Here is a 24,914-nt window from a genome sequence, read left to right on the forward strand (position 1 = left end):
TGAGCTGAATGAATGATTTATTTTTAAATAGTCAAAATGAATATCTACTAGATCATAATTATAATAAATTTATTTAATTTATTTGCAGTTTTGGAAACAGAGGCAGCTGACCTTTTTAGTTCCGTTATTAAACAAGTCAAAACTGGTAGAGTGAAACAGGAGTAAGGTTCTTCAAGAACAGTGATAAACCGCTTGGAAATCTGAGATCCGTCTGTCCCTCATCTCTCTCCTGAGCCACGTAAACTTGGATATTTAAGATATGGCTCGAATCATCTCGCCAGATGATTTGATGAGTTAAGGCTATCAGAGCAAGTAGGCTTAGATTGGACAAATAAATAAAATAAATAAATAAAAATGGTTCAGGAAAATAAAGGCTATTTAATTTTCCATTGTGTTGGGTTGATTTTATTTGTTTCCACAGATGATTTTTTCTTACTTTACAATAGATACTCCTTTTTTAATTATCGAAACCTCTGTGAGGGTTGTACTTCACCAATTATTTTACGATGACGCATCCGTGGTCACTCCCGAGCAGTGCTCCAAACGCATCCGGCAGATATCAGGGCACAGATAATATTTGCCTCTGTCCCGTTACCTGAGATTCACCTCACTCATGGAAGGAGAAAAACTCGAGCCTACCTCATATTAAGTTAACCTTGTAATTCCATGTTTATATAAGCGATAGTAAATTGATTTTATTAAGCTTAAAATAACTACTAACTTATGATAATGTTCTATTTAATGTATGACTGAATTATATAACTATTAAATACCGCTGCCTACATGTGTCGGAAAGAGTTAACAATGTCAGAAACGATTAGTTATTCTTAACATAGTGTTTGTTTTTATTCCGGTTATAACTAGTTTATAAAACGCAATTTGTAACTCGGTGCGTTATGAGCAGATTCAATTATATAAATAAAGTAAAAAAAAAGAAACCAACAATACAAATACTGATTGATTGTTAAGATAAAGAATATACCACTAAGGAAATAACTACCTCAGACCTGAGATGTACTGGTGAAAGAGTAATTTTTTTTTTTCATATTTCTAGTTGAATCGGCTTGGGGGCGAGCGTTTGATTCCCATGGTGTGCTCATTCACACATCAGAAGTAATTGATATTATAAATTCTTTATTATTTAATACATTCCTTAACGATCCTTTTTATTTTGCGTTTAAATAACTTGTTAGTTTTTCTGGGATTCAGTTGTGTTGTGTTACCGGATATTACCGGACAATCCGTCAGTTTTCAATTATTATTTTTTATCCATTCGGTATATACCCGAGGTCCTAGATTCAGGAGGGGTTTAGAGAAATAATAAATGATATTATGTTTTCTGATGTACAATAACGATTTCTTCAATAGAAATGAATATAATAATATTTTATTTTTAAGCGTACCACAATACATAGAATATAAGAATTACTATAAAATAAAAAACACAAGTAATACATTCTTAAGTCTAAAATATAAACTACATACATACATATAGACGAACTATACACGCAGCTGTGCCCGAGATAATGTTAAAGTTAAAACAATAAACAAATATGTATTTAATATTTACAGTGTATTTACAATATTTCTAAAATATAACTTTATTTTGTTTTAATTCTGGCTCTATGGCTTCGTATTCTGAAACAAAGAAGAAGTATCATTATGCGATATTAACATAAAACAATATAAAACATGTTTTCTAAGATATTAGTACCCTGATTGTTTATTTATTTATTATATAAGAAATGTTATATAGACATTACATTACATTACATTAACAGCCTGTAAATTTCTCACTGCTGGTCTAAGGCCTCCTCGCCCTTTGAGGAGAAGGTTTGGAGCATATTCCACCACCCTGCTCCAATGCGGGTTGGTGGGAATACACATGTGGCAGAATTAAATTGAAATTAGACACATGCAGGTTTCCTCGCGATGTTTTCCTTCACCGCCGAGCACGAGATGAATTATAAACACAAATTAAGTACATGAAAATTCAGTGGTACTTGCCTGGGTTTGAACCCGAAATCATCGGTTAAGATGCACGTGTTCTAACCACTGGGCCATCTCGACTCGGTTAAATAGACACCGCACGTTAATGTTTAAAAATTATGTGATCATGATTATGTGTCTATTCTATTCATCTTAGTATGTAAACAAAATCAAAGTATTATTTGAGGAAGCCGTTCCACAATACCATGCAATATTTAGTTCGAATCATTATCACTATAATTAAAAACTGTTTAAAATCAATCTAATACTGTATATTTGTTTATGTTGTTGTCAGTATTTAAAGATGAATATATGTTTATCTATTAATTTCTCTTCAAATAATATTCATCCGTTTTTTTATTATAATACTAATTCTCATAAAATATCTTTTACAATAATTAGTATTATAACGAAGTTGGTTGTGCTTAAGACTGGCCTGGACTAGACCATATTTTACCTCACACCTAGAATGCAAGTATAAAAATAAAATATAGACCGATTCAGTTTTCTATCGTTAAACTAATTATATTGCTGTATTTCGGGCGAGTCGGCCATTGTAACAACAGGCACAAAAACGAGAAATATTGTATATCATAGAGATGATGTCGTCCTGACTGATTTGGGTCACGACGGCTAACATCAAGCGAGACTAACCAATTACGCAGAACAAATTATAGTGTGCTTAAACACAGGTGCACTCTCTATTACCTCAATCTCATAAACCGTTGGGAAGGCAAATTCCAACACACTTCCTAGGACCAGATTCCAGGCTGTTACTCATTGCATGTTACATTTTTCGACAAAAAAATCCCAAGAACTTTTTATGATCTCGACACGGGGTTGAACCCAGGACTTCGAAACCTGCGGCCTTATATCTAGTCACTAGACCAACGAGATAGTCTTAGGAAGCGATTAGTGACATTGTAAGAAGTGTTTTGTACAGTGTCTAAGATTAAAAGTTACAATAAGGTTTCTCATTTGCTAGCCTCTCTGCTTAAAACAAAATAGCATATCATGACAATCTTAGTTAAATCAAGTTAAACAAAAATGACGACAATTATTATGTAGCTTATCACTCACACGATTTAGTCATATATATTATTAAAGCGTGATGCATATAATATAAATACATAAATATCACGCGTTTATTACGTCAGTAGATATTAACCAACGGTAAGTAAAATTGTGCTGTTTATCCGACTGCCCAAAAAGGGGAAAGATTTTGTTAACTTATAGGTCACGTTTGTTTCATAATATGTCCGAATACAGGAAATGTTTAAGAATCTAAAGTTTCATTTTGTACATTCGATTTAATACTAAATTATCTTTTTGTTAGTCGTAGACCATTTCCGCGTCTTTTAAACGAAAATATTTGACATTTTGCACTCAATATATTTTGTACTAAACAGTGCATTCCGTTTTTATTTTGAATAAGACGTATAAAATATTTAAACAAAAAAATTAAAAGGCATATTGTATGCCAAATAAAAGGTTCGATATGAGAAATACAGATATTTATATACAATATTTTAATCTGCATAGCTTCAAATATTTTAACGAGAAAATACGAAAATCGGCAATCCCCGATTCATCTCGGAATCCACTTATATTAAATTCGTACGAAAAATAGGAAATATTTATTTATTTATTATACATAAACTGAAAATTCGTAGAAAACATATTTAGTAAATAGCAAGTAATTCCGGACAGGCTTGTGTGAATTTTATGTTAATATATATAGTTTACTGTCAACAAGACAAGTCAATTTAATTGCCATGAAGTCAGATAGATTATATTCTTTCAAACACACATAGACACACAAATGCACGCACACGCGCTCATTCAATTAAAATTTATTTTACTCAAAATGAAAAAAAAATGTTTGTTGTTATGATTGCTTTACATATAGCCTACCTCAGTACTTGTAGTGTATTATATACAGGATAATGCATATATTGAAACGTTGATAAGTGCCCATGGTGTGACTTTGACGTGTGACGTACTTCCCTTCTCATGTAGGCGCTTAAAAGTTAGCTACCGTAACGAACTGTTATCCTTCTCCTATCCTACAAATAATATCACCCATCTCTGGGCTCGTGTCCTTCAAACACGTGATGACCAAAGGAGCGCTCTCAAGAAGAAAGTGTCTTCGAAAGTAAGAGCCCAGATTACGAGGTAACCTTACAGTCCATTTATATCTCGCGCATACAGTACTCATAATCCACTTTTAATATTTTAATTATGCTATACCTTCTGACGTTTAGTGATAACGATTCCAACTGACTAACTAACTCACCTGATTTATTGTCCGTTGTATTACCGTTACTATCATTCCAAGGTTGGACTTCAGCAGACATAAATATGATGAAGATGATATTAGCGGTGAGCGTGAGGCCAGCCATCAGGAACATCGTGATCCGCCATTGGTGCTGATTAGTCTGTGGAGACAAGAGCATAGTATTCAAACTATAAATAATTTTTGTCGAGTCACATGTTAATCGAAGTTTCGGATTCAGTTCCAAGTTTACCCCTCGAAAGAAGAGTATGCCATTGCTCAGCAATGTAGGTACAAGATGTTACTTTAATTTTAAATAATTTAATAAGCAACATTGTTCGTAGTGAGCTTTGCTCTTTTATGTTGGCAACACTATCTTACCGGTTGATTTGTATTTAAAAAAAAAGAAAAATCAAATTTAAGTAAATCTCTTTGTTTTATTTACAACAAAAAAAATATAAGGTTCATCTTTTGATATGGTTGATTTAAGATGAATAAGATTTTTTTTTTGTATTTATCCTCATTTCGCATAAATATTAATCAAGAGAGTGAGGGGTAATAATCTGGAAGATTACTTATTATTAATAGTAATGCGCAATTTTACTCTATACCACCTCAGACAAAATACGAGTAGGATAGAGACCAGACGCAAGACCTTACATGTTTTCAAAAGCAACAGGCGATAAGGCAAGGGATACATTCTTGACAGAAACTCAGCTACTTCTAACGTCCTAACCCGGGTATTGATTCAAAATCTTATAAGCTAATCAATTGGTTTTCTTATCTAATATATAAAACATGATTAAATCAAAGAGTTTAATGTTAAGCTGTATAAAGTAGTAATATCACCAAACATATTTATCAAAAAATCCAGCATAGGTATTATACTTACTATAAGTAATATTAAACTATAAATAGAACTCTCTTTGTGGGAATATTTCAGGATCACAGTGACCGGATAAGTTTAAATAATCATAAATATTTTTCGTTTCGCGCTCCGAGAAATGCCCGAGGCCCGAGGTGTAAAAATGTGCAAGGCTATGAATTTCATAACTGCATTGAACTTCTGTCGTTGAATATGTTGTGAAGTTTTTAATGTACTTCTATATTACAGCCCGGTTTTATTAAAAATATAAAACTGTATTCTATTTTTAAATTTGTTTTAGGAGACAAGCATATGGGACACTTAATGGCTCATTTTAGTTACGCATCATACCATATAATAGAACTGGATATATCAGAACGATGAAAAATTTTTTTGCATTTTATCAGTCTATACTAATAAAAGCATTTTTGAGATGTCATGTGTCAGTGTTGATTTAAATATAAATAAACCACCGATTCGGAAAGCAGATTCTACATACAGAAACCGACAAGAAACTCAGTAGTTAATCTTTTCCACCATTCCAATTACAGAGTATGATGCTAGAGTAGATGTCTAGAAATCAACAAACACTAAGTCCACGCGTTTTGATCACCAATTTAATTTTGTATTGAGTAATATGCCTTATTTATCAATGTCTTTTTAATGAGCTTAAATTATAAATAGAGTTTTATTATAGAAACGATTACCGTGCCACGAATAACACGGAATTTTAATGAATAGCTTTAATATCCGTAAAACCAGAACTTCAATACACACAGTATGACTGGCAGTAAAATAATGGGTGGTACACACGCGGGACATACCAGCGATTGATAGTATGTTACCTCTTATTGTAATCTGTACAGATTTCTAACTTACAGACTCCAGACTAATCGACTAATTTTTCGACAGAAATAGCTTTTTATCAGCCCGTCCTGGGCTTCGACCTCGGGATCCGCGGCCTCATATCCACAAGGCAGTCAATTATAGTCACATGTCTGTGCATATAGACTAATAATTACCTATTTTATAGCCTGCTTCCTAAAATAGTTATAATATATTTGAGCAAGAGTTACACGTACTACATCAGTCACGATATTGGCAACGATGACGGGTAGAGCAAGCACGACTACGTTGGTGACTGTATTCCCGCACGCCATCAGAGCTCCGCTGAAGTTTGGTGACAGATCCATATAATTTATCTGAAAAAAAAAAACTGATTCAAAACAATTATTCTTCACTAGCTTACAGCCGGGGTTTCACTTGTAAGGGAGGCAGTTAAGCCAGCTATGTCTAATCCAAATTACCTTTAAATGAATCCAGCCATTTTTGCGTGATTGAGTGATATTAAATATTCAAATATATAAGATTAAATTGAATGTAAATCCGATGGTTTGGAGTGTAGATTCTAGTGAGGAGACAAGCAAGGAAACAAATGAAATTCATAGTCAACTGTGTACACTTCATTTACACATCCTATGGAATTCAAGTAAATAATCGGATTTCCATATTTTTATGATCTATGTATTCCTGATATATAAAATATTAAAATTACAACATTTAAAGTCGTCGTTCAAAAATCGTCAATACACACAAATATTCCATTAAAAAAAAGACGTTTTTTTCCAAATCTGTACTTATAATATTTAATAATTTAATATAATAATATTAATTACTGTATTAATTATATGAACTTTTATAACATAGTATTATCAAAGTTTTAACTTACCATCCAGCCTGTGTGCATCGCGGTATGACACATAACAAATAATACAAAACAGATGACAGCGAGGAGTGTGTCCCTCGTGTAAGCCACCAACATCAGGCATATTGAGGGCACCACACATGCTGGAAAATTAAACATTCAACACCTATGAATAATTTAACACGAACATGTTAAATATAAAACTTCCAGTGTAGATTCTACCTAGAAGAACCGACAAGAAAAATAAGTTACTTTTCCGAAGGCATTTTTGATATCTCAAAATTCAATTCAAATTTCATTATTTAAGGTAGAAATATTGCCAATTAATAGACAACCACCGATTGTAAAAACAAAAAGAGTGAGATCTAAAAAAATCCGACAAAAAAATCCCACGGGTAAGTTTTGGTTTTTTAGAAATATTATATACAGGCTAGCTGCTCTACTCTATTGCTATGGAATATGACTTTAGTCGAGGAGTTTTCAAGACTTTATACTATATCAAGCAAATTCAAAACAAACAAACTCTTCAGATTTATAATATTAGTATAGCTTTTCGAAATCGAAATTGTTTTGGAAGCATTCATTCGGATAATGCTCAGGTAGACGATTACCTCTACTATACTTGGTGGTAGGGCCTTGTGCATGCCCGCCTGGGTAGGTACCACTCATCAGATATTCTACCGCCAAATAACAGTACTCTGTATTGTTGTGTTCCGGCTAGAAGGGTGAGTGAGCCAGTGTAATCACAGGCACAAGGGACATAACATCTTAGTTCCCAAGGTTGGTGGCGCGTAGGTGATGTAAGGAATAGTTAATATTTCTTACAGCACCTTTGTCTATGGGCAGTGGTGACCATTTACCATCAGGTGGCCCATATGCTCGTCCGCCAACCAATGGCATAAAAAAAACTTTAACGTTATATACAACCTACAAAACGAATTATGCAGCCTTTTTACTGTAAAGAGAATTGATTAACCTCATAAGGTTATAATAGCTAGGATTGATACTGACTGTGCCTGAATTCTATTTTATTTGGTCATTATTTTACATCAAAATGTTCCATATACTGAGTCTGGAAACTACAATATCTCAATTTGAAATTTGAATATCAATTTGATAAGAACAAAACAAATTTTACCTCCTAATAATAGTTGAACTCAGCTGTACTTCTACGATTCAATCTCACCCAAAAACAATACTAGAACCAATTCTCAAAGATATTCGTTGAAAGAAATGACCGAAATTACTTTATATTCAATGTTCTTATTTAAATAGATTTATTTTAATACCCTAAGGGATTCTCTCCAATTTTCACTTATGTAAATCAATCTAGTTCTATTTTATCTAGTTGTAAATTATTGAGCTGAGCAAATCGCAATTTATTGTTATATTTACTTTTTGAAGTTAGGTTACGGCCTCAAGTTGTCAAATTGATTTATTTCAACGACTGATTTCCAGACTCACCTATCGTATTAAAGAACCGTCTTGCATTTTTGATACTCATTATTTTTCTGTTCGTTAAACAGTCGGATAGATGGCCAAAGGCGATCGATGAGAAGAACGAAGCGAAGTATGGTAAAGAAGATAATAAGCCACTCTGTAACAAAAAATAATAATATTAATAATAAGCCCCCCAAAATCCAACCTTACGTCCGAGTCGAACACCAGACCACGTGGGGGGCGGACACGCATACATCTGAAACTTATGCGGCAAACAAGGCTATGGTAACCCATCAAACATGGAGCAACATTCAGAGAGATTACGTATAGGGCCGCTACCCGGGGGTCGCCGGGGCACACCTGGAGCCAGTGCTGGGTGTTACAGCATGCGATCCACTGGCGGTGGGGGACTGAGCAGGCGGGTTCCCCCCGAACAATTATCTACAGCCGACAATAGTTTACCCGTTATTAGTGCTAGTCAAAATTCTGCTGTTAGTTTTAACAGGCCAACTGAGGATGTTTCGCAGGGAGCCGCTAGCTCACAACCTGCGACCACCAAGGCTGGTAAACCCAGAGTACGCATGAAGTGGGACAAAGAAGTTAACTTGTTTATTATGCGTACTTATCTTTATATTACAAAATTAGAAACTGATAAAGTTATGTACCCTAAACGGCTATTCGACAAATTTAAAACACAATATCCGGATTGGAATGTAAGTCAACAACGTATCGCAGATCAAAGAAGAGTAATAATTAGAAATAAATTAATAAGTGAAAATGAAATAGCACATCTTAAATCAGAAATTGCTGAACAATTAAGAAGGGAAGCGGATTTAAATAATCAAACAGATACATCGTTGCATTCACCCCATTTACAATCACAACCGTTAATTCAGACACACAATATAGTTACTAGCCCTACAACTTACAATATTACACAATCTGATGCTTCTACACAGACAAATTTAACATCCCTAGTTCACGATACAGAAATACAATATACTCAATCTACAACCTTAGAAAACCCACAACAAGAAAACATTGAAGAATTAAAGAATCTTTTAGAAACAGCACTAACTAAATTTCAAGGTACTGATCCTAAAACCCGACCAAAATTACCGCGATTAAAAGAGAGTAAGCTACTTCATGATCTGATTTACACATTCAATACTCATATACTACCTACCTTTTTTTCATTAGATTCCGACCTACTGCATTTACATACATTAATCTATTGTTCAGCTTTAGTAATAATAACAAAACTTGGCTATAAAATTAAGTCAGGAAATATAGAAGATTCAAGCATACAGAAGAAAAAGAGCCATAAGCCCGCGTGGGAACATAGATTAGAAAACGATATAAAAAAGCTTAGAGCAGACATTGGTAGGTTAACTCAATATTTAAAAGGCAATAGATCTAAAAAAGTAGTAAAAAAAGTAGAGATAATATTTAAAAATACCAAAGTGCACACTACCCACGAACGAGAAAACAAGAAACCAGAAGAATATATCGACACTCTTAAACAGAAACTATCTTTAAAATCTCATAGACTTGCAAGATACAGGAAAGCACTTAATAGAAAACAAGATAATAAATTATATAGTACCAACGAAAAAGCTTTTTACAGGTCATTGAATAGTTGTACCTCGAATAATACAAATAATGAAGAACAAATACCAAATAAAGATGAACTTAAAAACTACTGGGCAGGGATTTGGGAAAAAAGGAGTGACCACAATTTACAGGCAAAATGGATTGAAGAAGAGAATCAGAAGTGGGGTTATATGGAACAGATGGAATTTATAGAATTAAAATTGGATGATTTAACGGAAGTTTTAAAGAAAACGAAAAATTGGAAAGCTGCTGGAATAGACCAAATACATAATTTCTGGTATAAAAAGTTTACGTCATTACATGATATTCTAACAAAAATAATTTCAGACCTAATTAACTGTAGAACTCCACTCCCAAATTTTATAACAACCGGTTTGACCTACATGCTACCAAAAAACCAAAACACCCACGATCCATCACAGTACCGTCCCATAACATGCCTACCAACAATATATAAAATAATCACATCCTGCATTACCAATAAGATAGTCTCACACCTGGAAGCACATAATGTAATGTCAGAGGAACAAAAGGGATGCAGGCGAAACCACAGAGGATGTAAAGAGCAATTAATTATAGATTCAACCATACTAAAACATTCAAATAAATTTAATAGAAATTTGTATGTCACATATATAGATTTCAAAAAAGCTTTTGATAGTGTCCCACATTCATGGTTAGTCCAAATTTTACAAACATATAAGATTCATCCTAATATTATTAAATTTTTGGAGGAGGCCATGTCTAATTGGAGAACCACAATAACTTTAACAACAAAAACATCTAAAATCTGTTGTGACGAAATCCATATTAGAAATGGCATCTTCCAGGGAGACTCTCTCAGTCCTTTGTGGTTTTGCCTCGCCCTAAATCCTCTATCTAGAATACTATCAGATTCTAAAATTGGATACCAATTAACACGTGACATAGCGGTTTCTCATCTGATGTACATGGATGACATAAAACTATTTAGTAAATCTGTGAAAGAAATGAAAGAAATGATAAAAATTACAGCGCAATTTAGTAAAGATATAAATATGAATTTTGGCTTAGATAAATGCAAAACTTTAACTATAAAGAAAGGAAAATTAATTGAGAAAAATTATGAAATAAGTGAGGAAATAAATATATCCGAGATGTTAGAAGGGGACTTATATAAATATTTGGGTATACTTCAAGCTAAGGATATTAATCACTCAAAATTAAAACAAGATCTTACCACAGAGTACATCAAAAGAGTAAACCAGCTGTGCAAAAAACATCTTTATTCGCGAAATCTCATAAGAGCAATAAATACTTTTGCTATTCCGGTCCTAACTTACTCCTTCGGGATAATCAAATGGTCTCAGACAGATATTAAGAAGTTAGAAATAAAAACTAGAGTCACGCTAACTAAACATAATTATCACCATCCGAAATCAGCTATAGAAAGATTAACGTTGAAAAGACAATTAGGAGGAAGAGGGGTAGTTGATTTAAAAATACTTTGGCAAAACCAAATCCATAATATTCAAAATTTTTTCTACAATAAAGCAAATACTAGTAAGATACATGCAGCTATAGTAGAAGTTGATGATAATTTCACACCGTTAAACCTAAAAAATAAGAATAAAGAGTTTAAAACTATCCAAGAACAAATAAATGAAAAAATTAAAGATTGGAGAAGAAAAGAACTACATGGTAGGCATATCCACGATCTAGAGCAAAATTTCATAGATTTAGATGCGTCAAATAAATGGTTACAAAAAGGTTACCTGTTCCCCGAAACAGAAGGCTTTCTAATTGCTATTCAAGACCAGGTTATCAATACAAGAAATTATAAAAAATATATACTTAAAGAATCAATAGAATCAGATTTATGTCGAAAATGTCACAGAATGCCAGAAAATATACAACATATTACAGGAGCTTGCCCTACTCTAGCTCAAACAGATTACACCCATCGCCACAACCAAATAGTTCACTACATACATCAAAAACTTGCACACAAATATAACTTCTCAAATACTCCACTAAAACCTTACTATGAATACCAACCCAACCCCGTTTTAGAAAATGAAGAAATAAAAATATATTATGATAGAGCAATTCTTACTGATAAAACGATTCATTACAATAGACCGGATATAACTTTAGTTAACAAATCATCTAAAATAGCTTACTTAATTGATGTTTCTGTTCCAAACACACATAACTTATTAAAAACTATTACGGAAAAGATCAATAAATATACAGAATTAAAAGAAGAAATAATTAGAATCTGGAATTTAAATAAGGTTTTTATTGTCCCTATCGTGCTTTCCACTACCGGAGTCATACCTAAACACTTACACCAAAGTTTAAAAATTCTTGATTTACCACCTCTCACATACATCACCATGCAAAAAGCTGCTATTTTAAATACTTGTCGAATAGTACGTAAGTTTTTAGAATCTAATAATGAGCTGGCTGACTGACTGTACTGACTGACTTTTTCACTCCCCAGATACACTTGGTCATTGACCCGTGTGACTGGAATATTTGCCCCATTATTTGGGAGATAAATAGTCCAAAAAACAAAATTAATAATAATAAATTTTTCTCAGCCTTTAAGCTGGTGTAAACTACATTCACGGATATAAATCAAGTGAATGCAGTATGTGGTGTGTGTTATTTATGTATGTAATATCGAAAATAAACAAAATAAATAAGAAATAATAATAATAAATTTAAGTAACTTGATTTAATTAAAATTACAGTGAAGTGACCAAAACTATTATTGGCTCAAAACTAGATTTAACCAACCCATGAAACAGTTAACGCACTGAGCTGAGATGCCTCAGTGATTAGAACAGGTGCAATTCGTGTTTATAATAATCTCGTGGTCGGGAGTGAGGGAAAACATCAGGATGCATGTCTCGGATGAAATCCTATCTCATGAGTATCTATTGAAGCACCCGATCCCCAACAGAACAGCATTACTTATTTATGCGCTCGTATAAACTATTCACAACTGAATGTTTTAAATGGATTTTTATACTTTTTGTTTGATATTTTATATATTGATATAGTGACTTACGTTTCGAATGTTGAGTTTTAAAATCGCGAACACATATGTCGGTACTTGCATGAAGAAGAACACGAAGCAAACAGCATTTCCCATGTGTGCTACGATAGTGGCCCATACGGGTATAGACTTTGCAACGGACTTCCACGGAACTTTGGATTTCTGTTATAGATCATAAAAAAAAAACAAAATAAATCTTAAAATGTTGATGTGTAACATACTTGAAATATTTTTATCGTCCATAAAAAAATTTCACACCTTGGAATCCTTTAAAAAAGTGCTGGGGATTATGAGTAATTAAAAATTAACAGATAAATACAAAGTCATTTAAACGCAATCTATGTTATGTTAGTTCTCTTTGAACTCATACCAAACATAAGATGTTGCATTATCTAAAATTGTTCATTTATTGAATTTTTCGTAGATCATGCAATTTATATCCGGTATTAAATCAGGTTCAGTATTTACTTAGATTGTGTTGTTGTAAAAATCAAACAAACAGATAAACAGAGTCACTACCCAGGCGGGCTTACACAAAGCCCTACCAAGTAAATTATAATATACATGCTGACCGGCTGGTCAGCAGGGAAACTAATTCCTTCCTGGCTAGGAGGCCTTAATCCGGGCTTCAAATATTTAATTACTAGTAAAAGACTTACCGTTTCAACGCCTTTACTTGTTGCTCCCATAATGTAATTTTTCTCAGCTTCTGATATGGACTTATGATCCTTTGGAGTAGCTGCACCGAATATGGTAATTAAAATAAATCCAATAAAACACGCTACCCCGGTAGCCCAGTATGTGGACGGCCATCCAAATCTACTAAATGCAAGGATACCAGCTGCCTGGAACGCTATGACAGTGCCGAACCCGGAAGCTAAAACAAACAATATTTATGATATTTTTTTAAATATTCCAGATCTTAAATATTCTCCGTAAATCCTTACAATGTATTTGAACAAATAATCAATTGTGCTTGAGCTGTCTGAGTTTATGTAACGATTATGGTTAATATTATGATACAGATTTAAGATGTGATTTTCTTTTCAGTTTAATTCTAGAAGACCGATCATGTAATGTATGATCGCTCGACTGACTTTGACCTCAGAGTACATGCAAATGGAAGTCCAGCTAACTGTGCGGGACATATGAAAGTGCACTCTAACTCTAAAAGTCTGTACAAATACAAGTTAATTTTCTATTCCTTCAGTCTAATAATTCAGAAGGTCAGGTTTGACATGGCTGCAAAATGTTTTCGAGTGTAGGATAGCCTAACAATCTTTCAAGTGTAAATATTACCTACTTCAAGAAAAGAACTGAGAATTTTTTGATCGAAAAATTTATTTAACTTTTTATCTTTTCGTTCTCAAGATCTATTTCCGTTATATTTTATAAATTAGTAAAAAAACTATTTTTCCTTTCTTATCTCCTTTGATGAAAACGATCTTACGGCAAGTTAATTCAAGCAATTAATTCCCAAAACACTTTGCATAATGGATATTCACCTGTGTAAACATAGCTACAGAGACTTCCACGTTCGCTTACAGGTACCCAATTTGTTAATAAAGTAAGGATACCCGGGTACAAGCCTGCTTGTGAAAGTCCTTGCATTGTACGGAGTATACACAATACCTTCCAACCACCCTGAAAAAGATTTTATCTTCATTGAATAAAATAATTTGCTAGCAAAAATGTTATAGTTAATTTCAAAAAAGTTTTTGTTTTTTTTTTAAATTATATTTATCGTTAAAACAATAAGACGTATGTTATATTTAACGCTATATGTCCGATAATACATAATTTCTGCTGTGTAATAGTGTAGCCATAAAAACAATCGACTATGACTGTGTTGTTAAAAGGGTAACAGAAACAAATATACGTTTCATAATCAGACTAACATAGCATTTTAAAATACATTAATTCAATAAAACAAATAACGGTTATCAATGATTTTAAACCTACCCATGTGACAAGCCAGGGTGTAAAAAATGATACAACTCCATTTACAAACATAGCAATCTGAAGGGGAATTTTTCCGCCCCAACGCTGACATACAATACCAATAGGGAACATCATTATGCTGTATCCTAAGAAAAAGGACCCAAGTACCATTTCTTGAATTGATTTAGGCCAATCGTAAGTCTGAAAATTTTAATAGATTTTCATCGATTGATTAGAAAAGACAACAATTATTATTGACTTATTGACTTGACAATTTGAATTAGTTCAATTACCTAAAATTAAATATCTCATTAGTGCATTTAAACGAATACTTACTCTATAAACATTCCAATGATTAGCATCTGTCTTATTAACTGGTAATGTTATATTTTCTTTTAAATCATTAACTGTTATTTTATTTACAATAGAACCTTCAGTTGTGGTTACTGTATCTATAATTGTACTGTTTGCAAAAATGTGTGCAGCTTCCGTTACAGCTATAGGTTTGTGAGCGTGGTCGACCATTGTCATTCCAACAATTGTAACTCCTAAATGACCACGCGAAATGTAGCCTAGGGCGAGACAAATGAAATATAGAAGAGCTTGAGCGTGACGCACTCCATAACCATATTTGATAGGTTCTTTGTCATTGCAATCTAAAACAAAAAATATTATCAAGATAAAACGTATAAGATATAAAAGTATGATTATATTAGTTTAGTTTAAAGATTTCCACTCGGAAAACAAGGATGGGATTTTAATGAAAACACAACCTGCCATCTCTGGCTCAAAATATAAAATTGAACCCTTTTCATAATCCGAATGTACTCATAACTAAAACATCAGTAACGCATGTGTGTTAATTAATTACTTGTTTTCTCGTTGAAGCGTTAGTGACAAAATGGATCGCAAAATTTTTAAAAGTTTATTACAAAACAAAAACATATCGCTAAAATAAACGATATTATATTTAAAAATACTAAGGAAATTATTTGGTACAAGATCGATTGTCCGTCTAACAAGGTTCTAACAATGTCTGATTATGAATGATGTTAACTTTTTTAACATTTTGCCATTTATACACTATACTACTTTTTACAGTGATACTTACTGAATTCCTTTTCAATGTCCTCAATGGGTACTTTACCGTACTCCTTGTCCAACATTTTTGTTCAATTAAGACACGTCCAGCTATTGAATAAAATCCCAACTGTACTGTGCTGTGTAATATTGCACTGTCTTCTATACATACGGAAGTTAGCAGAAGCAAATTTAAATTTATTTTCTTGTTTACATTAAAATATTTTTCGCTGAAAAGTATTTGCATTTGAAATAAAACAAACAGACATGCTACTCCATTATTGAACTTTTATCTACTAATTAGTAATTTGAAGTACATAATTATGTCACCTTTAATGTGCTCGATAGATATGCGTCTATTATCGGAGAAGAGAAAGATTAATGAAAATATAGAAAAGTTAGGATGTTCTCAACATTTGCTCAATGCATTTTCTCCATGACTGTTTCTGATATAAATTACAATCAATTTTACCAGCCCTTTGACCTTGGATATGACGAAAGCATATTATGTTCCAATATATCAGGTAACATTGTTTTGGGGAATTCTCGTGTAAGATTGGACGAGATCCGTCAATGTTGCTCAGACCAAGACGTAGGAGATATTGAAAGTATCCATGTGAGACGCAGAGAGACCATTCTATCTTATACCTACGAGTTCATTGACTGAAAACGATCTAGCCTCTCCGATTTCTAACAAAAATTAGCCATTGCAGGGTTAAAACAAATATCAAAGATATAGATTTAAGAGAACACGGCTATGAGAAGTCAGTTTTATTCAAAGTTACTTGTTTTTTTTTGTTGTTATCTGCAAGTAGACACTGAATATTTCAATGTTTTGGAGTCCTTCGAAAAATATTTGCCTTTGTCCGTCCTTCTCACACAACAGGCTATAATTATAAATTCAAAATTAACTCAGAATTTAATCATAGATAAGCCAGTAATCTGATATAATTAAATTTGACAAAAAGGTAGCCTGCCACCTGGATAGGGACATTAGGGAGAGGGATTCATGGGTAAAAACTTGAATAGGAATGTCACAATTAAATATTCTCTGAAATTAGTTTCACAATATTAAAAAATAAAAACAAAATTGGTACATCTACATCCTTGAGCTTTGGTACATTTATTATCATAGTTAAATACAGTTATCAGAACACAAACTACAACTTGGTAGCGTAGTTTTGGTATAGATTATTATTATTTAAACAATGATATGGAATAGAAAAACTATAGTGCTAAATTTAATTTTTTTGCAAGGAAATCATAAACTATGAAGCGAGAATAGCTCAATGACTTAAGATACAAGAAAAAGGGGAAATCTTAGATCTTTTCATATTTATCAATAGATCTATTGATAACATTTTTCAAAGATTGGAAAATTTCAACAGTACTTAATAGATCAATTTAGATATAATTACTAAATAAAATAAATTGCAAAAAATTTATAAAAATAGTAATGACTCCTGACTAATTTCAGTTCTAGTAGCAAACAAAGAATACGCAGGCTCAGGTACATTTTTTGATCCCTTACTCTCACAATTCAAGTGCCAATCAAAATCAAAATATATTTTTATTTAAGTAGGCTCATAAAATAAATGTTGAGCCGTCATGTTATTATTTGGAATTAAATTGAAAGCTACAACCTAATGTCATTCTTATTTACCTTCCCTCGCAGACAGATTCAGCTCCACAACATTCTATTAGGAAAAGTAGACAGCTAGATATCCAATAGGTATACTTTGGACATTATCATAGTACTATGTCTTATGGTATACTTTGCGGTAATGCTGCAGACATATATATTACTATATCCCTTCATCATAAACGAGCTGTTGTGAGATTATAAATAGTAATATAATATTGTAATATAATTTTATTATAATATTTCTATTATCGATCTCATCCCGGGATGATTTTCAAAGTTCAAGTTTTATACTTATGGTTAATTAACGTACATTTATGTAAACTTAACACACTGTTACATTAATCATTATTTCGGTAGAACTAGTGAGAAATATTGTATAAGCACCATCATTATGTAACCAGGTTTTCAGCTAAATTTCTTAAATTTAATTAATTCTACGTTCGGCAAGGTTTTTGTTTCTATCAAAAAAAATCCTTAAATATTTTTAGCTGTTTCAATTTAATTTAAAGTATTTGTTCAAAACAATTTGTATAACAAGGCGTATTACTCGAAAAAAGATTCAATAAATGATAACAAAGCATGGAGCTAACATTTCGTTGATTTTAACACAGAATAAATAATAATTCAATTGTATTAAATACGAATACCCATGTAACTTAATTCGGACAAAAATACGAGTTAAAATATTGAGTTTCTAGCTGATCATTCTCGGTAGTACTTACAAGCAAACCGGTGGGAACTCAAAATTTAATTTAATATTGTAAAACGACAATTCAAACGTCTTTACTAGAGCCTACATTTTATACTAATAATTGATTCTAATCTCAAGATCTATAGCTTCTATAATCTATTCATTAGACCAACGAATCAATATCATTCAGATACTATTTAACTAGATACACAATACAAGTAGAATACGAGAATTGTAATTGAGAATTGTGATTGAAATTCGTTCTTTGTTAGCAAATATCTAACATTTTGTTGGTTTATATTAAATAAAATTATCCATATACACGTATTCATTTATGAATAAAAACAAGTTATTCTACGTAGTTAGATAAGAAACTTGCGATACGTTATATTTTTATCATAAAAACAATGATATTTAGAAAAAGAACTATGCCAAGACGTCGCATTCTTAATTCTATGCTAGAGAGTCTTTTATAAAGGTATTCGAAGCTCTAGACTGACGTGTTACATGAGGTTCGTGCCCACGAAAATGCGAACTCCTCGCATGTCAGTTGAATGTACCCACGGCTCCTTCCTAGCTGCTCCCTTGTCGTAATTCAGCGAAGTGGAAATCTCTTTCAAGCATGTCTTACTTTTTTTTACCTAATAGGCTACAGGGGTTAAACCAAATTGTATGCCATGACCGCAAATAGCATGACGCTTGATATGCAGTCATGCTCCTCTGCCACCACTGTTTACAGCTCTGTTCGTGTGTGTGCGTGTGGTGTGTGTTTACTACAGTATAATTCGTGGCTATATATTATTATAATATTAAGTAACAAAAAATATATTTTTGAAAATATTTATTTAATGGTTTTCTTTAATGACAAATTATTTCAATCAAATCATAATTTTATTTCATAAGTCAGGATTATTTATTTATATTTTTATTTCAGACGCACACATATGTTCATACGAGTATATTGTTAGTTATGAATTTATAAAATAATCAAATTAATATAATCGTCATCTCTTAATATGAGACCGTCCGGCTTGTAGTGTCTCCAGCTCTGATTCCAACTCCTCAGAAATCCCTCAACTTGTCAGCGCTCTTCCAGGTACGTAAGTAGAGCTTTGGCACATGATGACTGTTTGTACCAGCGAACATGACTGACGCGCCGCAGTCTTGAGAACGCACCCACAGACAACACACGTCACTCAGCTCGTTATCTGCATCGTCATTTAGTGATTCGTCCCTATCGTCCTTAATGTACCTAAATTTATATGTTCTTAGGGCACTCCTTCCAAATAGACTAGTAGTTGTGAGGGTGGTGGTATGGTGCTTTTGGAAGTACTCTTTGTCTCACCCATTTTCGAGAAATAAACCACGTAACAGCTTACGCGGGGGGTGTAAATATTGTAAAATAGGAGTAATTGTAAATTATTGTCAAACTAGTGACCCACCCCGGCTTCACACGGGTGCAATGCTGATACTAAATATACTAAATAATGTCTTACAACGTTCACGGTTTTTTAGTCATTAGACAAAACAAACCGCAATGTACCTGCGTTTTAAATCTGTAATATCTTCGAAAATATTAATTTAAATTACTTGCTATAAAGGGCCATATTGATCTATATTAAATGCACAATGTATTTAAGGTTAACTTTGCTTCGAAAATAAGCCATTATTTCTCGTAAATATTAAAGGATAAAAAATGGTTGTTGTGGGCTATCCCTAAGAGATAGACATATACCACCGCGGATTATTTTAAGGTGTTCAATACTGTAGTACATCATTTTGATCTATCTCATAGGGTTCAGCTAGCGTTTGCAATGTAAGCGCATAAAATGTGTTTATGTACGACATCACTTCAGAAACTTCTAAACTTATTAGTGTTTCTCTATATTACGCATGCATTATACATATAAACCTTCCTCTTGAATCAATCTATCTATTAAAAAAAACGGCAGCAAAATCCGTTGCGTAATTTTAAAGACCTAAGCATACATAGGGACAGACAGCGGTAAGCGACTTTGTTTTATACTATGATAAAAGTCTGTAGGGAGTCATCTTTATAGAAAATGAAAAAATATAATATATTTTTATTACACTTTGCAGAATTAACATATCATCGCTACTTCAACGTCATCATACGTCAAAATACTTTTAAGTAAAGCCTTAAAATTTAGCTAATTAAGACCAAGATTCTGTGAAGTGTTCTGTAATTATTTGAAAACCCCATCGCTTAAACGGAAGACGACTCAAGGTTTATTTTTCACGCACACAAGCAAGCCGAATCGTTTGTTATACTTCTTATTATTATTAGCAAGTCATTCATTCCTGCTAATAAGATTGTAAGGTATGTTTGTCTTGAAAACACAACATATATTTTATTACAATCTCAAATGTCACTTTAGGACGGAAGATTTTTTTGTACAGATAAGATTCTCTTATGATAATATGTAACGTAATGTTACGTTCAATATCTTTGAGAGCGTTATTGCTGCATCTAGTCTAGATCTTAACCAATATTAAAAATATTAAAAAAGTCAGTATGTTTGTTACGTTTTCACTTCTTAACTTGACCACCGATTACTTTAATATGATATATACATATTGCCAGGGGCACAAAGACGATAGGCTGTCTAATATATACATATACATAACGGGATATACAGGAAAAGATGATGAAAGATGATGAAGTTTCAGATACCGTGGGAGCAACTGGTAAATAATAAAGAATGAGAGTTGTAGTGGAAAACGCGGTTGTTACGAAGTTCCTTTGCTATGTGAATAAATATGAGATTAATTCAATCACACATTATGAAGAATTGTTAAAAACAAAACAATTTATTATTCATTTATAAATATTAAACTTATAATAATAAGCATTAAATTATTTTTTTTATGTTATCTGTAGGCGTACAAGCAAATGGACCAACTGATGGTAAGTGGTCACCACCGCCCATAGACAATAGCGTTGTAAGAAATATTAACCATTCCTTACATCACCAATGTGCCACCAACCTTGGGAACTAAGATGCTACGTCCCTTGTGCCTGTAGTTACTGGCTCACTCACCCTTCACTCATCACCAACTATAAAAATATCGTTTAAACTTAAAAATTCTAAAATGATTGATTGTTTACAAAGCACTGTAACGGATTAATATTAATGTTATATGTGAAAATTAATTATTATTATTTTAATATATTTTATTGTAGTGTAATCCTGTCGCAGCGCCACCTACCGGGTTCAATATAGGCCGTCCGTGGACTCAGTTAAGCACATATTAAAATTTAATCAAAATTGGTCGAGTTGTTTTGGAGAGTTTACATACATACATACATACAGATACATTCATTAGATCAATTAAACATACTTTTTATATACATTTTTGGTGGAAACGTTCGTGTATTCGTGGGGTTGATGCTTACGAGCAAGACTATCCTGTGTGTTGTAAAAACATTACCCAAGAAGGCCAAGCTGAGGATGAAATTTGTATAGAAAATCTCCTTTTTTCAATGTTTGTAATACGAAAATGTGTGTTTAGGATTCCACTTATGAGTAAAAGATATAGTGTTTTTGCCAAATTGGGGATGAAATGGTGTATGGCGGTAGCTTTACGTTAGATACAATTTTTTAAAATGACAACAAAAATCTGCTCATAAAAACCTACTTGAATAAAGTATATTTCGATTTTGATAATGGAATTACGCCTTTATTGACCATGAAAATCGGTATTTAAGTTTCTGTTTTAGGGAATAAGTATGTTCTTACTCCGTTTTTAAAAATAGGTCGCAAATTATGAATTTATCCATTAGTTAAGAAAATTAAACAAGTTTAAGTTTCCGATAAGATTTTGCATCGGTACCATATCAATAAAATTGACATACGGTCGTAAACACACAAACATTTATACAGTAGAAAAACTAGTCAAAGTCATATATGTATATTTCGTTGTAGTTTTCATTCGAGGAACTTTGGAAGAGGGATTAGGAGTTGTGTAAAAAAACAGTTTGTCATTCTTCCATAGAACAATGTAGCAAGAGTTTATATAAAATTAGGTGCGTAGCGTACTTGAGACCAGACTAGATGGTTCAGGCTGATTGAGTACAAAGATTCAAATCATGTTCGCTTTACTCCAACATTTCTATATCATTCTAGTACTGTAGTACTGAAAATGTATTGACAAGAATATCCAAAAAACATTTCTTAACCTCAAATTAGTATTTGAATCAAGAGCCTCGAGAGCTACAGCCTAAACTTAAGCTACTAGACCTCAGGGACATGAAATTATTATAAATTCTTTTAAAATTATAATACATTTTCCAGACTATTAGATTTCATTTTAAACTTTAACGTGTAACATAGATAAGTACTTACTGAGATATCAAGAGAGGAAAGCAGAGAGCGTGTTGCTGACACAATACGGGCGCGGAAATTATTTAACGCACGGATTGTTATATTTGTTTTGTATTCTAAGAAAGTAACATACACCTATGTTTTCGAACTTAACATGAGAAATGAAATGATTTAAAAAGCTAACAATATTTAAGTAATCAATTCAAATCAAATGGAATAGTCGTTTCACACGAAAAATGGAAAACTTGTGTTAAATGTGATGTGTGATAATTCTTCCAGTATAAAAAATGATATTCATTCGGTATACTTTACGGTCTAACCGATGGGCATTTTTTAAGCATTTTTTTAACCTACTCCATCGTGGTATATTACTGCGATCTGGTGAACATATATTTAATGGTACGTATGTACGTGATATTCTGTGGCTTACTAGATGAATGATAAAAAACTGATATATTTTTGAATCGAAGCAGAGGTATTTCTGTTTCTAATATAAATTATAATTTCAAGAGTGCTCTATCTATTCAAGGCTTGATTGGCTTTACAATGTTAAGCAACTAGTTATACTAAATTACGCAACAATTTTTGAGCTAAAACTAATTAACTAAGATTCAATTTAGCTAAACCACAAATTTCAATCTTCAAAGCTTTCCAAATTGCTATTAATTATGCATACTTATAACAATATTCTTTGAATCACTGTTCTTACGTCTAGAAATCTTTGATCCTTCGACGAATGTTAATATATTTCTAATTTTGAGAACATCAAAATTTCCACATCAACAAATAGACAGGCGCAAGTTGTACACCGAATAAGACCATCTGACTGATTCCGAAGGCATGAGGCGAGAGGGTTTTAACGTCTAATTTGTCAAAGAGGCCTTTTGTGAATTGAAATGTTTGAAACGATTCGCTCCTGATGCGAGTCTAGTTTTCAATTAAGTTATTTAACAAGCACCAATAGATAGGATAGTTCGCATATTGTGTGACCATAGTCAACTTCAGATGACAGATTTCCTCACGATGTTTTCCTTCACCGCCGAGCATGAGATGTGTTATAAACACAAATTAAGCTCATGAAAATTCAGTGGTGCTTGCCTGGGTTTGAGTCCGCAATCATCAGTTGAGATGCACGCGTTCTAACCGCTGGGCCTTGGTTTAGGGTGGTCTAGGGTCTTGGTTTCATCACGGAAATGTTTGTTCATAATTCAAAATTAAAATATTGCTTATAAACCTTTTTGAACGAAGCTCTTAGATTACTTTCAAGGTTGGTCGATTTGTATGGAATGTTAAATTCCGACTAATTCGTTTGAAATTCAAAATCTTTTAATCGAATCATTATACTAATCTTGATTTATCTCACAACTGCAGGGATAATTTTCTTTGAATAAGAATATATTATTTCAAAGTCTTTGGGGAAAACGCTTAATTTGTACGATAGTATATCCATGAATGTATTTAAACATGAATAGTACTAGCCCTCATATCTCACTGCTGGAAACAGTGGCAGATTTCCTAAGGTAGCCTGCCCACGCTAATTTACTGCTGGGTACCGTACCGGAAACTACACGTGACAGAAGTTAATCTGACGATTATATGCATACTTCCAAATTTTCCTTCACCATTGGATTATAAATATAAAACTCAGTATTTATATCCATAAATTAGTTTTAAATCGACCTGATTAATCCACTGAACTATTTCTTTCGCCAACACATATCCACAATGACCTTTTAGAAGTAAACTATTTAATAAGCTTTTAGTAAGAACTAATTCCAAAGTCTACATTCAGATACACTAAAAAGTTGAAGTTTAACAAAGGGGCTTTGGAAACGTCGTAAGTGGCACAACACAAATTAGTTTCGTTTTGTTTTAGGTCCTTGCTTGACCCAAAAACATAACCACTACGCGTGCTCTTTAATTTACCAGCGGGAAAATAGTCATCCCGATAATCCCAATACGAGATCCTTATGCAAATGACTTGATTTGTAATTTATATTAACTCTAATTATATAGAACTGAGAAGGTTCACTGATTAGTAACATTGAATTTTTAAGTGTTTAATTTGTGTTTATAATAAATCACGTGATTGGCGGTGAAGTTAAACATCGTAAGGAAACTTGCGTGTTTTTTTTTCCTATGATACAGGTGGCAAACCAGCAAGAGGCTTAACTGATAGAAGTGACTACCATCGCCCTTAGACAGTTGCAACTACGGAGGGCTTGCAGGTGCGTTGCTGGCCTTTAAGAAATACGTACGTTTTTTTCTTGAAGGTTC

At 32.7% G+C, this 24,914-nt stretch overlaps 2 protein-coding genes across 2 annotated transcripts in view; both read right to left on the reverse strand.

Annotated features, from left to right (window-relative positions):
• Window positions 1-24,914, reverse strand: part of LOC113397838 (uncharacterized) — a 614,853-nt gene that overhangs the window by 53,746 nt on the left and 536,193 nt on the right. The gene's annotated exons all lie outside the window — the stretch shown is intronic.
• On the reverse strand, window positions 1,521-16,237 carry LOC113397916 (putative inorganic phosphate cotransporter). Its single transcript, XM_026636448.2, has 11 exons — window positions 15,987-16,237; window positions 15,212-15,531; window positions 14,897-15,076; window positions 14,440-14,578; window positions 13,594-13,811; window positions 12,947-13,096; window positions 8,299-8,431; window positions 6,859-6,977; window positions 6,212-6,331; window positions 4,286-4,427; window positions 1,521-1,638 (listed from the first exon to the last, which is right to left on the reverse strand). Exons 1-11 carry the CDS (start codon window positions 16,039-16,041, stop codon window positions 1,589-1,591), a joined length of 1,626 nt encoding a protein of 541 aa, XP_026492233.2. The 5' UTR covers window positions 16,042-16,237; the 3' UTR covers window positions 1,521-1,588.

This window comes from Vanessa tameamea, chromosome 13 (genome assembly GCF_037043105.1).
Source record: "Vanessa tameamea isolate UH-Manoa-2023 chromosome 13, ilVanTame1 primary haplotype, whole genome shotgun sequence".
NCBI lineage: Eukaryota > Metazoa > Arthropoda > Insecta > Lepidoptera > Nymphalidae > Vanessa > Vanessa tameamea.